The sequence below is a fragment of the Ailuropoda melanoleuca genome, chromosome 1, assembly GCF_002007445.2.
Source record: "Ailuropoda melanoleuca isolate Jingjing chromosome 1, ASM200744v2, whole genome shotgun sequence".
Classification (NCBI taxonomy): Eukaryota; Metazoa; Chordata; class Mammalia; order Carnivora; family Ursidae; genus Ailuropoda; species Ailuropoda melanoleuca.
In genome coordinates, this window is record NC_048218.1 from 52940293 (window position 1) to 52959219 (window position 18927).

Consider the following 18927-nt stretch of genomic DNA (forward strand, 5'->3'; position numbering starts at 1 on the left):
CAGATACCCCAAATACTCCCCAAGCTGTCCCTTTATAGGACAGCCCAACCCTATAGGAGCACCTCAATACCAATGCCCACCTGTCTTTCTTACCTTCTCTTTTAATTTGATGTGCTGGTTCATTCATTGCCCTATCTCTAGTACACTCCCTCTAACCAGGCAGAAAAGAAATAATGCGTTGTTATTATTTCACAAATAACAACAGATTTTTAATGTGCTCCATTCACGTGATGGTAAAGATGGGCGTCTCATTCCGTGAGTATACCACTCACTGAACATTATTTTCACTGACTAAAGTAAAAGCAAATGGTAAAATGACTGGTAAGTATTTCACTTCAAATGCAACCACTCAACTGCCTCAAGGAATTTAAGAGGTTGGAAGCCAAGGTCATTCTGCTTTGCTCTCTTTGCTGAGCAACAAAGCAAGGTGGTCAAAGACTTCCCCACCCTTCCTGTCCATGCACTCAGAACACAGAGCAAAGAGGCACTGAGAGGTAAGGCTAAAGCAAGAAGAAAGCAAGGTCCTGACCCGTTAGAAAAAGTCTCTCTTGTCTCTCAATTACATAAAGCCAAGGAAATTGATTTCTCTGAGACAAAATTTAAAAAGCTTAAACTTTTCTTTAAAAATCAGTAACAGTAAGATAGGTCTACGTTTACCTTAAAATAATAATTGCAAAGAAAAAAAGTTAGAGAATTTTGGGAAGCCATAGATAACTTTGGGGCATCACCGGGTGCTACTCTTTGATTTCATTCCCTAATCGTGATCTTTAGATATGAGAGAGCTCTGTATCAGACACAGCCCTTGTCCCTGAAGTTCAAGGGCAAATCACAGAAAGGATTCATATACTCAGTCTGCAGAAAAGGATGAAGGAAAGGTGAAGCGAGGCATTTTTTTTCCTCCCTACACCTTGGTATTCCTTTATATGCAAGCAAATAAAAGGTTGCTTTAACTCACCATGGTAGAAAGCTTTGTATCACATTTTTGGTAAAAGCTGGCAAACTTACAATACATGTCCTGCAGCAATATTCTTTTCCTTAGCTGCCATGCATTATAATTAATAATAATCGTTCTTTATAACCTATCTGACTCATGGGCGTATTGCAAGGATTACAGCAAATGTTTATGAACTGTGTGGAGCAACTCATAAGAAAAGAGCTTTGTAAGCGGGAAGTACTGTTATTAATATTCATAATTATAGCACATAATTCCTAGCCCCAGAAAAAAAGATGGCTTATTAGTCTTCTCCTTGCTTTCCCCATTTATTCAGGTCTGTAGGGAGCAATAATTTGAAAAGAAATTTTCAAGCAAACTTGATAGGCTACTTTTTTCTGCTAGTTTTTCATTATTTTCTCCTTTTCTCTTATTATTTTTTATTTTAAAGAAATGAGCTGTGGTGCTCTTCCCCACTGTTCCAAATTCACCCCACGTTGCTTAGCTTTGCTCTCAGACTCAGCCTTCTCTTACCGCTGACTCTCCCCTCCCTTGGCAGCATGCCTCTGTTCTGTTTACCTGGGTTAAAATCAACTTCAGCTTCTGAGCTTGTCTGTGCGTAAAAGTTTAGGAAGTAAATGATAAGAGACTACTGTGTGCAGGAAAAAGCAAATGACACTTTGCCACTTAAGAAGACTATGGGGCCTACCTTGGCAGAAGACAAAGAAGTCCTGTCAGGCTGGTTTACTGTGATTTGTGCCTCTTTCAATACAAGTTCAGCTGGAAGCAGAAGCAAGATAATTATACCACCAGGAAATTCTTTCAAGCAATTTTAAGTGAGCAGTATATATATATATGAGCAGTATACACATACACACACACACACACACATGCACACACACACATGCACTATGGTGAGAATGGCTTACAGACAATAATCTCAGAAAATCGTATACTCCTTCCATAGCTCTCGCTCATGCCAGGTGGAGGCAGCCACACAGGGCTTCCTCTTAGACACTGCAGTTGACAGGGCCTAACTGTATACATACAAATTAAAGAGATACGACTGAATCTTTGACTGACGGAAAACTCTCTGAAAATCCATGAACTATAGATTAAAGTTACTCCTTGCTCCTGGACCCTGGGAAAGGATGGCTTTGTCTCGTTGGGGGGGCGGGGGGGGAGTGAATGTGTAAAACATTCCTTCTTAAAGTGCATGTAATGCTAGTCTCTAAAATGATCTAACTCAGCATCATGCCAACCAGAATTTCCAATATATATCAATATATATCAATCTAGTTCCAAGTGTGTACCTGGAATAATAAACAATAAATACTAAGATACAGCAACATATGTTAAAACGATAAATAACACCACAATTAAACAAAGCCAGAGACAGAAAAATGTGTTATGAAGTTCCTCGGAAGCAGGAATTTTGTAATGGTGGTCATTCCCACAATGCTAGAAGAGTATATATCTCAGAATAAGTGTACAATTAATGGTGGTTGAGTGAACAATAATGATTAGCCCATAGATAATTACATACCAATCTTCACTGCTTCTTCTGCCTTCTTAACTTCATTTTTAAATGCTCCTTTAAAAGAAGATGTGACATATAGATACTTTCTGAAAAGAAAAAAGAAAGAACATAATCAAGTCAGATGATCATTTTAAAGTACATAATACTTAGAGAATATTCTTTAGGGAGAGTATATACTCCAGATATATATAATTATTGAGAAAGATTCATAGAATAAGTTGTGCCCAACTGATAAACCAGCAAATTTTATAAATAGGAAGAAATTCCTTGCCTTTTAATACTTGGCAATTTTGCTTTTGTAAGGGAACTTCAGGAGAGAGATAACAAAATTTCTGCCCATACGAATGTTCATTTATACAAGTAAAATAGGATAATTTTCTTAAAAAGAAAAATTTCTATGTAACTGATCCATTATCAAAGTTTCTAGTTAATATACATAACCCTCTTACTCAGGTCACAGACACTGGATAAACCAGTTCTCCCAGTCCCAAAATGCTCAGAAAACACATTATCATTTTAAACTACCAAAACATATTTTCTACTTTATTGCTCAAGAAGCTTGTTTTCAAAGCCTATTGTTTTCGTGAGAGCAATGACACTCTAGAACAATCAAGGAAAAAGAACAATCAAGGAAAAAGAACAAATAAATAGATTTAAAAACACACACACACACATACATACATACATATTTCCATAAATTCAAAGTCAGAGCAAAGTATAGGTGAGAAAAGCCCCCTCTGGAACAGAAGTTCCCTGAATGCAGATGAAACTATGCATCATTATAGAGGATTCCTGGAACTCAGGATTTTAAATATTGGTTTAAATCATTATGCAGAGAAAAAGTTCCAGAATATTGGGTTTTAGAATGCCAAGAGCTCTGTATACCTCATTCTGTTACTTTTGCCTCTTACCCCATAGACCCAAGAGCTCACCATTCTCTGATACCTTCCATGTTTAGAAAGGCATCAAACATTCAGCAAGAGATGGACAGAGACTTGCAGATCATTCCTGGAAGCCAAAATGTCTTCAGACGTCTAAAAAGTGGCATTTGCTCAGGCAGAGGGAGAGACTTAATCTATATGCCCATGGCTGTATCCAGAGCAACACTGGGCTGCTGTTTCATTTCTCCAGAACACTCCCCCTGGAAACACTGAGTCAGAGGTGGTGGTGAGGCAGTTGTGACGGCTCTCTGTTAACGTCACTTCTCTGAATATCGTTATACTAAACACCGATGGAAAAAGGTAATCTGTGTCTCTTCCTTGCAAAAACAACCCAACACTGTCATCATGCTGAGCTAGACTAGCTCTGTCTTCAACTTCTATCCAGCCATCCAAGTTCTGCCCTCTGGAGTTCCAGTTATCACATGATAATGCTAACACATTGTCATTCAGGCCCTTCTCTCCTCCATAAAATGATGGCCAATTCCATCAATGACCCCATACCAAAGAGTTCATTTCCTATGAGCTAGTAAATCCATGTCCCTCCCAAAGCATCCCCATCAGAACATGGCGCTCCAGACACGGTGTAGGCAGAATACAGTTTATCAGAACTATCACCATCTTGTTCTGCTCACTAAGTTCCATAAACATTTTTAGCAACTCTGTCACACTATCAGCTTATCCTAACCTTGTGGTCAATTAAGACATCTATGCTTTTTATTTTTTTCCATGTAAATCACTGTTAAGTCTATGCTTACATGATAGATTTTTAAAATCTGAACTCAGGTCTGTACATTAGTTATACCACATTTATCTTTTGGACTTCAACTCTTTCATATCTTGTTTCTGTTATGCTTAATGGAAGACATACCTCCTAGTTCAGGGTCAAATATGAATTCAAACATGTTTGTTTTTTATCCAAGTTACTGATAAAAAATATTGAACAGAATATGATCAAGGAATGAAACCAATGATATGCCACCAAAAATTCCTATCTAGTTCTCTTCTGAACTTGTTAGAGATCTTGGGATAAAAGTAGCTAAAGCAACTGTAATTTTACCCACAAGAAGAGCAATAAGACTATAAATGAAGGAAATCCATTTACAAATTCTAGAGCATCTACCAAATGGGTGGGAAACTTCTGGAATCTCTCCAGGGTCAAAGATACCTGGATGAGTTCCATTTTTTACGTTCCCCCTCCACCTTCACAGAAAAATGGGAGCAGGGTCCGGACACTCTAGCCATCCTACTAGGGCATATGTCCCAGGTCCCTGGCCCACACCAGCTTCAGCCATCCCCCCAAAGCAGCCCCAACATGCTCTGAGATGTGCCCAGCCTGTGCCTGATCCAACCACCCTGCCAAGGCAACCTGGCATGGCACACCCCAGCCCACACCCTTCCATCTGGCCTTTCAAAGCCATCAGGCACACACAGTCTACTCAAAGAACACACCCATCCATATAAGGCCACTACTTCAAGACCTGGAGAGGTAACTGTTCCATGTAATTCATAGAAATAAACACAGAAAGTCAAACAAAATGAGGAGACAAAGGAGTACATTCCAAATGAAAGAACAAGATAAAACTCCAGGGAAAAGAAACCCTAATAAAGCAGAGATAAGTAATTTATCTGATCAAGAGTTCAAAGTAATGGTCATAAAGATGCTCACTGAACTCAGAAGACTGGAGAAACACAGTGGGAATTTCAACAAAGAGTAGGAAATATAAGAAAGAACCAATCAGAGCTGAAAAATATAATAACCGCAACGAAAAAATACACTAAAGGGAAGTCAACAGCAAACTAGATGATACAGAAGAATGAATCAACAAACTGAAAGACAAAATAGTGGAAACCACCCCGTCAGGACAGCAAAAAGAAAAAAGAATTTTTCAAAATGAGGATAGTCTTAAAAACCTCTGAGACAATATCAAGTGTATTAACATTCACATTACAGGAGTCCCAGAAGGAGAAGAGAAAGGAGCAGAAAATTATTTGAAGAAATAATGGCTGGAAACTTCCCTAACCTGGGGAAGAAAGCTCAGAGAGTCCCAGACAAGATGAACCCAAAGAGATTCACAGCAAGACAGATAACTAAAATGGCAAAATTTAAAGATAAAGATAAAGAGAGACTATTAAAGGCCACAAGAGAAAAACAAATTGTCACATACCAGGGACACCCCATAAGGCTAACAGCTGATTTTTCAGGAGAATCGTTACATGCCAGAAAACAGTGGCAGGATATGTTTAAAGTGCTGAAAGGAAAAAACCTACAACCAAGAACACTCTACATGGCAAGGTTATAATTCAGAATTGAAGGAGAGACAAAGTGTTTCTCAGGCAAGAAAATTAAAGGAGTTCATCACCACTAAACTGGCCTTACAAGAAATGTTAAAGGGGTTTCCTTAAGTGGAAAAAGAAAAGACCATAACTTGAAATAAGAAAATATATGCAAGAAAAAAATCTCAATGGAAAAAAAGAAAAAAAATCTTATTGGTAAATACGTACTATGGTAAAAAAATAAATGTGTATATACACACATACACACACATACACACACATACACACAAATGCTATATATATAGTATATATGAATATATAGTAAAGGCAGTGGATCAGCCACTTTAAAAAAAAACAATATGAAGGTTAAAAGACAAAAATAGTAAAACCAACTATAACTACAATAAGTAGTTAAGGGGATACACAAAATAAAAAGATAAAAAAATATGCTGTCCAAAACAAAACATGGGGGGTGGGTAGAAATGTAGTGTTTTAGAATGCATTCAAACTTAAGTGACCATCATCTTGAAATAGACTGCTACATATACAAGCCAATATATATAACGCCTACGGTAACCATAAAACCTGTAACACATACACAAAAAATAAAGAGAAAGAAACCAAAACATAACACTAAAGAAAACATCAAACCACAAGGGAAGAGAACAAGAGAAGGAAAGAACAGAGAAGAATTACAAAAATAACCAGAAAACAACTAATAAAATGGCAGTAAGTACATACCTATCAATAATCACTTTCGATGTTAATGGACTAAACGCACCAATCAAAAGACACAGGGTGACTGAATACATAAAACAAACAAACAAACAAAAACATCTAAATGCTGCCTATAAGATACTCACTTCAGACCAAAGGAACTGAAAGTGAAGGGATGGTACAAGATATACCATGCAAATGGAAACAAAAAGAAAACTGAAATAGCAAAACTCATGTCAGAAAAACAGACTTTAAAACAAAGGCTGTAACACAAGCCAAGGAAGGGCATTACATAATAATAAAGAGGGTCAATCTAAGAAGAGGACATAACATTCATAAATATGTATGCACACAACATAGCTGTACCATAATATATAAAAGCAAATATTAATAGAAATAAAGGGAAAAATCCACAGCAGTACAATAGTAGAGGACTTTAATACCCCACTTATATCAATGGGTAGATCATCATACAAAAAATCAGTAAGTAAACATTGGTCTTAAATGACATATTAGACCAGATGGACTTAATGACATACATAGACCATCTCATCCCAAAGAGAATACACATTCTTTCCAACTGCACATAGAACATTCTCCAGGATTGATCTCATGTTAGGCCACAAAACAAGTCTCAATAAATTCAAGAAGACTCAAATTACATCAAGCATCTTGGGACGCCTGGATGACTCGGTCAGTTAAGCATCTGCCTTCAGCTCGGGTCATGATCCCAGGGTCCTGGGACCAAGTCCTGCATTGGGCTCCTTGCTCAGCAGGGAGCCTGCTTCTCCTTCTGCCCCCTGTTCCCCCTGCTTGTGTGCGTGCTGACAAATAAATAAAATCTTTAAAAAAAAGCATCTTTTCTGATCACAAGGGTATTAAACCAGAAATTACAAAAAGAAAACTGACAACACACAAAAATAGGGGTCAACAAAGAAATCAAAGAGGAAATTTAAAAATACCTTAGGACAAATAAAAATGAAAACACAACTCGACAAAATCTGTGGAATGCACCATGGCAGGTCTAAGAGGGAAGTTCACAGTGATAGAGGCCTACCTCAAGAAACAAAAAAATCCCAAATAAACAATCCAACCTAATGTAATTAGAAAAAGAAGAACAAATGAAACCCAAGTTAGTAGAAGAAAGGAAATAATGAAGATCAGGGAGGAAATAACTGAAATTGAGATTTTAAAAAACAATAGAAAAAATCAAACTAAAAAGTTTCTTTGAAAAGATAAATTCAATAAGCCTCCAACCAGACATCAAAAATAGGAAAAGAGAGAGAGAGAGAGAAAGGACCCAAATAAATGAAATCAGAAATGAAAATTGAGAAGTTATCACTGACACCACAGAAATACAAAGGATCAGAAGAAACTACAACACACAATTATATGCCAATAAATTGGAAAACCTATTAAAAACAGGTAAATTCCTAGAAACCCATAAACTTCCAGATTGAATTATAAAGAACAGAAAATCTGAACAGATTACAAGTAATGAAATTAAATCAATAATTTTAAAACTCTAAAAAAACAAAAGTCCAGGCCCAGAAAGCTTTACAGGTGAATTCTACCGAACATTTAGAGTTAGTACCTATCTTTCTCAAATTATTCCAAAAAATTAAAAAGGAAAGAGTGCTTCCAAATTCATTTTGTGAAGCCAGGATTACTCTGATACCAAAACCAGACAAAGACACCATCAAAAAAGAAAATTGCAGACCAATATATCCCCGTTGAACACAGAGGCAAAAGTCCTCAACAAAGTGTATCAGCAAACAAAATTCAAAAATACATTAAAAGGATCATACATCATGATCAAGTGGGATTTATTCCAGGGATGCAAGGATGATTCAACATCCGCAATTCAATCAATGTAATACACCATGTTAATAAAACAAAGGGTAAAAATCATATTAGATACAGAAAAAAGCATCTGAAAAAATTCTACATCCATTTACAATAAAAATTCTCAACAAAGTGGGTTTAGAAGAAACATACCTCAACATAAAAATAGGGCAAACCCATAGGAAACATAGTTAATGGTGAAAGGGTAACAGCTTTCCCTGTAAGATGAGGAACAAGACAAAGATGCCCACTCCCACCACCACTTTTATTTAACATAGTACTGGAAATTCTAGCCACAGCAACTAGGCAAGGAAAGGAAATAAAGACATCCGTATTAGAAAGAAGTAAAACTGTCACTATTTACAGATGACATGATACTACATATTAAAAAAAAACTTAAAGAGATCACCAAAAAAACTATCAGAACTAATAAATGAATTCGGTAAAGCCTCAAGATACAAAATTAAGATACATAAATTGGCTGTGTTTCAAAGGTAAAAAGAGAGAAAGAGAGAGAGAGAAATCAAGAAACAGACTCTTAATCATAGAGAAAAAACGGATGGTTATCAGAGGGGAGAGGGTTGAAGAGTTGGGTTATTGATGGGGATTAAGGAGTGCACTTGTGATGAGCACTGGATCACGTATGGAAGAGCTGAATTGCTATACTGTACACCTGAAACTAATATAACAGTCTAAAATAAATAAATTGATTTAAAAAAAGAAATTGGCTGCACTTCTATATGCTAATAATGAGCTATCAGAAAGAGAAATTAAGCAAACAATCCCATTTATGACTGCATCAAAAAGAATAAAATACGCAGGAATAAATTTAACCAAGGAGTCTGAAGACTATAAGGCACTGATGAAGAAACGGGAAGACAAAAATAAATGGAAAGATATCTCAATATCATAGACTGGAAGAATTAATATTAAAATGTTCATACTACACAAAGCAATCTACACAATGCAAGCTTCATCAAAATACCAATGACATTTTTCACAAAACTAGAACAAAGAACCCCAAAATTTGAATGGAACCACAAAGGACCCCAAATAGCCAAAGCAATCTTGAGGGGAAAAAAACAAGCTAGAGGTCACGCTTCCAGATTTCAAATATACTGCAAAGCTATAATAATCAGAATAGTATGGTCCTGGTATGAAAACATACATGGAAAGACTAGAGAGCCCAGAAATAAAATCTCACAAATATGGTCAATTAATCTATGATAAAGGAGCCATGAGGAAAACACAATCTCTTCAATAAATGGTGTTGGAAAAACTGGACAGCTACATGTGAAAGAATGAACTGGACCACCATCTTATACCATATACAAATATAAATTCAAAATGGATTGAAGACTGGACTCTGAAACCTGAAACCATAAAACTCCTAGAAGAAAACATAGATGGTAAGCTCTTTGGCACTGGTATTACCAATATTATTTTAGAACAGTCACATCAAGGAAGGACAACAAAAGCTAAAATGAATAAGCGGGTTTACATCAAACTAAAAAGTTTCTGCACAGCTAAGGAAACCATGAAGAAAATGAAACAGCAACTTATACAATTTAGTATCAAAAAAAAAAAAAACCCACAAATAACCTGATTTAAAAAAATGGGTGAAGGACTTCAATAGACAATTTTCCAAAGAAGACAAACAGATGACTAAGAAACAAACGAAAAGATGTTCAATATCACTACTCATCAGTGAAATGAAAATACAAACCACAATGAGATATCACCTCACACCTGTCAAACTGGCTACCATCAAAAAGACAAAAAATAATAAGTGTTGGCGAAGATGTGGAGAAAAAGGAACCCTTGTGCACTGTTGGTGGGAATGTAAAATGATGCAGCCACTGTGCAAAACAGTATGGAGGTTTCTCAAAAAATTTAAGAACTACCATACAACTCAGCAATTCCACTTCTGGGTACTTATGTGAAAAAAACGAAAACACCATTTCGGAGAGATATATACAACCGTGTTCACTGTAGCATTATTTACAACAGCCAAGATATGGAAGCAACCTGTGTCCATCAACAGAGGAATGGATAAAAAAGATGTGGGGTGTGTGTATATGTATATGTGCACGTACGCATACACCTACACACACACGCACACAAACACACACACACACACACAAATGGAATATTATTCAGCGATAAAAAAGAATGAAATCTTGCCATTTGTAAAAACATGGATGGACCTACAAGGTATTATGCTAAGTGAAATAAGTCAAAGAAAGACAAATACCATATAATTTCATTTATATGTGAAATCTAAAAAACAAATGAACAAACAAGAGAAAACAGGAACAGACTCACTGATATAAAAAACTAAATGTTGATTACCAGAGAGGGAACAGGTTGGGGGCAGGCAAGACAGGTGACAGGGATTAAGAGGGACAAGCTTCCAGTTATAAAATAAATAAATCATAAGCATGTAATGTATATCATAGGGAATATAGTCAAAATATTATAACTTTGTATGACAGATGATAACTAGACTTATACAAGGCATACAATTAAAAGATCTATAACTCCATTTATTAATATTGATATGAGTGATTGCAAGGCCCCAGGAAAGCCACTACTTTTTCATGAAAAAAAGACAACATAACAAATGTAGGTCTATTATAAAAAGTTAGTGTGGTATAGGGGAGGAGGAGTGGACGTGAGTTGGTAAAGAATCTGAAGCCAGAATATTTGAGCTCTTGTCCAGTTTTGACATTTCCTTATCTCTGAAATGGTATAATTAAACATGACCTACAGAGTGACTGCAAAAATCAAACACAACAAGGCATGTAAAAAGGCATATATGTAGAAGGCATACAAGCATTAAATGTTTCTCCCAGTAGATATTAAGCTCCTCAAAACCAGAACTAATCTTATCTTTTTTATGCTTTGAACCTAGCACAATCTTAGGACTCATAGAGTCCATTTGATAAATGTTTTGATGAGTAAATGAATGACCATCCAGAAACAACACACACACACAAAGACTCTTCTGATTGTATGTAGAGTTGGGAAGATGAATTTTATAATATGCAAATGTCAGCTTAAAAAAAGTTTATGCTGGTACAAACTTCTGGTTACAAAATAACTAAGTCACAGGGATGTAATGCACAGCATTGTTAACAATACTGTATTGCATATCTGAAAGTTGCTAAGAAAGATCTTTAAAGTTCTCATCACAAGAAAAATTTATAACTATGTGTGGTTATGCATGTTAACCAGACTTACTATGGTATAATAAAAAATTTCATGCTAAAATAGAAGTAAACCAAATTTGTGTTTATAAATATGTTTATTCTACACATAAAATATACATACACATATATGTATGATTTAATAGTTCAAATATCTTGTGTAAACAGAACACATAAGTGAACTGTGATTTGTTTAATGGAACTTATCACAATCAAAGCATCTGAGATTCAACGGAGTGAAAAATTCCTCCTTGGAACGATTCTCTAACTTCAGAGTGTTCATGGCAGTGTTGCTATTATGCCAAATATTTGTTACACATGATTACTCTTCAGCAAGCCTTTCAGAAAGCAGTCTGAATTTTATTTACAATAGTAAAAACCTTACTATCGAATCACTTTGACAATTTGAGGGAGAGGGGCAGATTGATTTTATAAATAAAAACTCTACGAAGTTAATTGAAAGAAGGTGAATTACCTTGGGCTGTAGAGGCAGTAACATAGGTGTTTTGTTTTAACTCTTTTGGCCTGAATGAATATTCTCATCCAAGGTTCAAAATACAGAACAGATGTGTAGGCTCTGAATGACCATCTCTCTGGAAAACTAGAACAGAAAATATCAAAGGGCACACTGTGGAGGATGCATCAGCAAATCTCACAACACTCACAGACCTCGTTACGCCGGCCTCTAAATACAAAGGGCTACATAAATCACCTACCCTTGGATTAGAACTGAATTTTTGCTGGCAACTGATGCTAAGTAGACTTACACCAGCAATAGAAAATGCACTTTCCATTAAAGCTATCGGATCAGAAGGGCAAAACCAAGTCAAATAAACAAAACTATCCCCCTGCTCAAACGTAACAAAAAACAAAAAAAAAAATATCTAGGCCCCCATGAACAAGAAACATTTCCATGAAGTTACTATAAACAGAGAAATACAATAAAAATGTTTCATTTGCATTGGAAATTATGAACAATACATATAAAACTTCATTCTGTAAGTGCAGTTAAGTATTAAGTATTTATGGCCAGTGGAGGGGAGAAGTCTGACAACGTGGTAAGTGAGAGCATAAAAGAGAAAAATAAAGGACAGAAAGGCAATAAAGTGGGAGCAGACACAACGTAAATAGCCTTATGAAGAAAGCTACCCTTGTAAAACTGCACGTTGCTGGGAAGTCAGTGTTGCCATACACTAACTCCAGGGACCTTCTATATTAGAGTCCATTTATGCACTGTAAATCCTCTCCAATTAGACGAGAAATAAACATCAAAAACAAGCCCAGCTATGCTGAAGAAGTCATGTTCTTGACCTACTGGGTCCCAGAAAAGGCATCTATGAAGGTCAAGGTCAAACAGAAAGCAGGGAGCCCTGCGCACACCATGTTGACAGTCCTACTCCAGCCCAGAGGGAGACAAAGATGATGGAAAGGAAACAGAAAGCCTATCTAAGGGGGACTGCTCAACCGAGATGCTCAACCGAGATGCAGACCACCGCTAGTTACTCCATAAGAGAGGGCAGAGCTCCAGGGAATTTACCAAATTGAAGATAAAGCCTGTAAGAAACCCAGGATTTCCTGGTTGGTCATAAGTTCCTTCAGGATTTCTTTTAATTGTTTAAAAAGGAATTCTTTTCAAGTAAGACTTGACTAGAATTTCCCACTAAAAGATACATAAGAGGATCTGGTCCATGGCTGCTATTCCATAAATACTAATGCATTTTTCACATTGCCAGAGAGGCTATCTGCATTCCAGTGTCGCACCCTAATACCTTGGGTGGTTTTGAGTACACAGAAGCTGCACAATCAAGTAAATCCTCACCTGTTAAAAGAAAAAGGGAAAAAAAGTCACCTTGGGACACTATAAATATTCCAAGGACTTCAAATCCTTTCTGGATCTCTTGATTAAAAATTGCCCTTAGAGCCAGTAGCTCTCCTAAAAGCTAACACGTTTCTGTCGTTTGAAAGTAAAAGNTTCTTTGACTCTCCTAAAAGCTAACACGTTTCTGTCGTTTGAAAGTAAAAGTCAAAAAGTAACTCAGAGCTGAGTTTGAGAAATAATGATGAGAGATCAAACTGGGTTAGAAGAGTTTGGGTTTAAAAAAGGATATTATACAAAAATAAAATAAGGAAACTGGTACTTCTACCATTTCATGTGGCTCACTTTTTGTCCTCACCCAATAGATATCCATAGGTGAACAGTCAGACTAGCAGGTGTGTTGGTGATCAAGACGACCTCTCTGTTAGGAAATTCCCTGGAAGGGCTCATGGGACTTAGCATAGAGTTGTACTTATGGCTAAGTTTTATCACAGTGATGCAGTAAGGATATACAGTGGATCATAATGGGGAAAGATAGGTGGGGTCTGGAGGAATCGGATTGCAGCGTTCTTGTGTTTTCTCCCCCTCGTGATGGGTCAAAACACATTCTTCCCCCACCTGTAAAAATGCAGCAACATGTGAGTGATGCTTCTGCCTAGGGAAGCCCAGTAGAGAGAGCAATGAAGGAGTTCACTGGGAGTTGGTCTGCAAGCTTGTACCAAAATCCCAGCATAAACCATATTGTTTGCATAGTCTAGATATAGTGAGCCAACCTTATTTGTTAGGGAAAGTTTTCTCTCAGTGTGGGAGACTTGACCAGCCAAGGGCCAATCTTGAAAGCAAGACTTTCTATGGATGAAAGCCTTCCATGTTAACCCTCTTCTATACACGTGCCACTTTCGAAAGTTCCTAGTTATTTGTAAAACAGGATGGCAATACTTCTTATGCTATTGTGATGTCTGTGATAGAAGACAAGGGCAGCTAAAAATAAAAGCTACATATGAAATAGGCAACCCAAATATAACTTCTGAACTTCTTCATATGATGGATAAGGTCCTTCATGATGTGGCCACCACTCAACAACCCAGCCCCGTCACTTGCCAGCTGTAGTGTGTGAAGGCGTTGAGGACCACGCTCAGGTCTCCAGATACAGGCCACGCTTTCTTATATCCAGGCCTTAGCACATTCAACTCCTTGGCCATTTTTGGTTACCTCCTTTTCCCCCTTCACGATGCAACTTGAGATCTCCTGCCCTCTTGAAGCCTGCCCTCACTCCCCAAGACGGGGTGATCCCGTGGCTCTGGTGCTCCCCTTCTTCTTCTGTGGCTTCCCATCACAGCACTTCCACTTAGCGGTGTCACTGTCTTTATCTGTATCCCCTTCAGGTTGTAAGCTCCATGAGGCTAGCATCCTCATCAATAAATATTTGTTGAATCAATGATCATTATTCAGGACTTCCTTGGCTTAATTTAGAATGAACAACAGGGGTTCCCTTTACAAGAAAGACTTTTTAATGACTGATCATCTTCAATGGCGATGCTATCAATCTTAATAAAGAAAGCCATTCACTTAGGAAACAAATACAAATGTACTAAGCTATCTTCAAAAGACCTAAGAAAAAAATACTGTTATTCCCCACCCACCAGGAACTACTTCACATACAAGCAAAATGCTCTTGTTTACTACAAAACGTCTTTCTTTTCTGTCTTGGACTTTGCCAGAAGTGCCCATATCTCTATCTTTGCCTGTATCTCTCTCTCGTTTATTTTTTTTTATTATGTTAGTATTTAACAGTTTTTATTTATTTTTATTTCAACTTAACTTCCTTTTATAAAGAAGGGAAGAGAGATTGCCGCCCAACACACACACATGCACACACACACACAGCCACATGACAGATATAGGGAAAGAAGAGTGTTTTAAGCCAGAAACTGGCTTGAAAGTTTGTGGAATGTAACAGCAGGTGGAGTAGCCTATGCATTTGTCTCCTGCATGGCATTTGGGTGTTCTTATAAAGTCTCTAATTCAGCATCCAGCTGTGGCTGTGGTCTTGGTGTGGCCTCTTTCTTCTCCCAATCTATGCACATTGTTCTGCTGCTGTTTTAAGTGTTGCTCCATACCCGGCATATCATGAGTAGATCGGTGTGGTCACCAAACTGTTAATGACAGAAGAAAGGCCAGAAACAGAGGTCCTGTGGCCAGCATCGTATCTCCTTTATCTATCAATTCAGATTCTCTGTGGCCAGAGTCTGAGAATGTAAATTTTTTAAAACTCCCCAGGTGATTCCTTTACCTCTGCAAGTTCTGAGACCTACAGGACAGGGTGGTATGTAAGAAAGGTTGTCTGAAAGAGAGAAGCAGGTGTTTGGATGCAGGACACCCTCTACATTTAACCACAGTGGGTCCACAGACAACGGACTCCCACTGAACTGCCCTTGTAAGGTCCACAGTTGAGAAAATGACTCTAAACTCCAGGCACTAAAGTAGATTCCTTTTGGAATACCTCAGAAGTGCCATATTTTTATACCTGAAAATACTGCATATTATAACCAAAACTGTTTTCTAAATTTATTGCTAAAGTCCCTACAAAATCTCTAAGGAATTCTTCAAGTTGAAATTAACAAGGCCTATATTATCTTGAATATAAAGAAGTGCATAAAGGTTTTTAACTAGTTTAAATTCTGAACTATGAAGGGGCTAACCAAATTTAATCTTAGGCTGGATTATACCTAAGAGAAATGTCAACTCAAAGAGGTAATTTAAAAGAAGAGTTATAAGCTCTGCAAAGTAATGAAAGTGCTTCTGTCATACCCGCGATATGGCAAGCAGCACATTACAATCTGAAGCTGCAACTTTTCATGTGTTCCCAGTCAGCTCAGTTAAGACATAAACTAGAGACATTATGGAATGCTGCCCAGTGACTGTCCATTTAGGAACACACGGGCAACGTGGCATCTAATTTCAAAACATTACTTAGCACAAAATTTCAACTCCATTATTCCACATTATATCACCACTCTCAGAGCTGTTTTTTAAGATGGGTTCCCCTAGCTGCCTGAGATCCTAACCCATGATGGATTCCAGGGGTATGACAGGCCCCTTCGATGACAGCCAATTCCACGACATGCCTTTTTTACGAGTCTGCGCTTTCTTGCATTTTCCCATAAAGTTGAATACATAAAATATTTATAATGTTAAAAAGACAAATCACAGAAGCAACAAGGCACAAGGAAACCACATGCATAATAGAACAGGTACAATGCTCACACTGTCTCAATCTCCAAAAAGGGAATCAGGAAAAATGTTATAGGAGTGATCAAGTCTTCACCATATGGAACCAAAAAGAGATTTCAAAGGTAATAGAAGCACTTTACAAAATTTCCTAAAACTCCCCCTCCCCTCCAGTAAAGATCCCCAATGATCTTCAAGGATGGAGGACAGAAGCCACTGCTAAGAATGCCAGCATCTTCCAATGAAAGTATCCACATATCCTCAGAAAAGTTCAGTTCACCTGAATTCATTTGCTGCTTGCTACGTACCAGACACTGGGTTAGTTTCCAGAGCACTGTAATAGTAAGTGCTAAAAAAAAGTGCTGTAGGGGAAAGCAGAATGGAGGGAACTAAAATGCACGCAGAACCTGCATGTGCCAGGTCCTGTGACTATTGTAGTTCCACAGCCTTCGTACTAAGGAGATGATGTTATATATAGCCTCATCTTGTAGATGAAAATACTGAAGTTCAGAGACCACAGATAACTTATCACTAGAATGAAAGCTCTCCCAACAGAATTCAGGCCATCTGGGGCCAGAGATATTTGTGTTTTGTTCCCTCATATATTTCCGGCTCCTAAAACAGGGCTTGACACTCAAGAAATATCCACTGAAGGAGTGACTGTAAAATGAATCCATCTATAGTCAGACAGCTCCTCAGGGGGAAGAACCAGGATTTGAGACCCGTTCTAAGCAACTACAGAGCCCACTCTTTCTCTAATGTACCACCTGCCTCCAGCGATGGCTGGCCTGAAGCACGGAGCTGCAAGGTGACTTGGAATGGGAGTCAGAAGTTAGACCCGGCATACCCACCCCACAGACCTGCCTGCCTATGGGCCTGAGGTTCTGGTTCCTTCAACTTAATCCACAGAATGGACTCAAGGGTCTGGTGTCCACGTTTTCTAATTCTGTATGTACCTTACTACACACAGAAAAAGTTAATATGGCAACAGACTGCAAATGCTCCCTCCCCCCGCCATTTCCAATTAACCCTCATGTCTCTGCTGACAGACCATGCCATTATGTAAAGAACTATTTTTTTTTTAAATCAAAGACAGGCTGGTAACTATGAACACATATTTGTCTCTGCTGAAACCCAAGGAAGAATAGTAGGGAGGTCCATGTGCCTAGAGAGGAATGGGAGAAGAAAGGAAGTCAGAGAGACAACATCTGGCAGGATGCTGCAGACCATTATGAAGACCTTCGCTTTTCCTCTGAGAGTAATGGGAAGTCATTGAGGAATCTCGTATAGAGAGTTTTTAAAAGACTACTCTGGCTGCTACAGAGCGGCAAGGGTGATAGAGTTTTCACAGGGCGAAGGGTGGAAACAAAGAGACCTGTGGCTTGGTGGGAGGCTCTCTATAACCCCAGGAGATACGACGGTGGCTTGGACAAGGATTATGGTGGGAGAGGAGGTGATAAATGGTTGAGTCTGGATCTAGTTGAAGGCAGAGCCAATGTGAAATAAGCAAGTTAGAAGTGTCCTACCTGAGGACAAGAGTCCTGAGTAAGAAGAACATTTAATAAGTCAAAACCCACAAGTAGACACATTGTGGAATCTTATTTAAAGTTAAGAGAACTCCTAAAAGCTATCCAAGGGGGAAAAATTAGTAATTTACAAAAATTTAATAATCACATCTGGGTCAGACTTCTCATTAACAACATGGATTCAAGAAGTCAAATGAGCAATAAGTTCTGAGGGAAACTTTGTTTTTTTTTTTAAATAGGCTCCACACCCAGTGTAGATCCCAGTGCAGGGCTTGAACTCACAACCCTGACATCAAGATCTGAGCTGAGAATAAGAGTCAGACACTTAACCTACTGAGCCACCCAGGTGCCCCTGGGAAACTATTTTTGAATCAATGTTTCTTCATTCCTTTAAACAAATATTGAGGAGGAAAGGGGAAAAAAAGACACTTATAAGGGTACAAAGCTTCCAAAAATTTACCTCACATGGACTTCAAAATAATTATTTGAAGCTATAACCCAGGAAATAAACTAATGTGTAAATTAAAGAAAACTAGGATGGAAGATGGTGTGGTAAGCAAAGAAAAATATTAAATATTATAATTTAGTCTAAATAACTATTTACGCAGGGTATGATATAATATTGTAAAATGTTATAAATTAACCCAAACAGAATAATCAGAAAAGGTGGAACTGGTATGAAAGAGAAATAAAGCATATTAAGGCCCTGACTTATTTGTGAGATGAGACAGATGTTAACTCTACACTTTGATAAGAAAACTAAGTTTAGATACGTTTATTTAAAATGTAAAGATAATCCACTGTAAAAAAACAGAATGGAACAAATGATTTTCAAACTACTGGAATAGAAAAAAATGAACCTCCCTTCTTGGCAAAAAAAAAAAAAAAAAAAAAAAA

The 18927-nt window shown here is 37.6% G+C and overlaps 1 protein-coding gene across 1 annotated transcript in view; it reads right to left on the minus strand.

The window, feature by feature from the left end:
* Window positions 1-18927, minus strand: part of MORC1 (MORC family CW-type zinc finger 1) — a 156077-nt gene that overhangs the window by 102151 nt on the left and 34999 nt on the right. The window contains exons 9-11 of the mRNA XM_034665385.1: window positions 11933-12058; window positions 2478-2557; window positions 1641-1711 (exon numbers count right to left, since the gene is read on the minus strand). Of these exons, the coding sequence (XP_034521276.1) occupies window positions 1641-1711; window positions 2478-2557; window positions 11933-12058 (277 nt within the window). The remainder of the gene's footprint in view (window positions 1-1640; window positions 1712-2477; window positions 2558-11932; window positions 12059-18927) is intronic.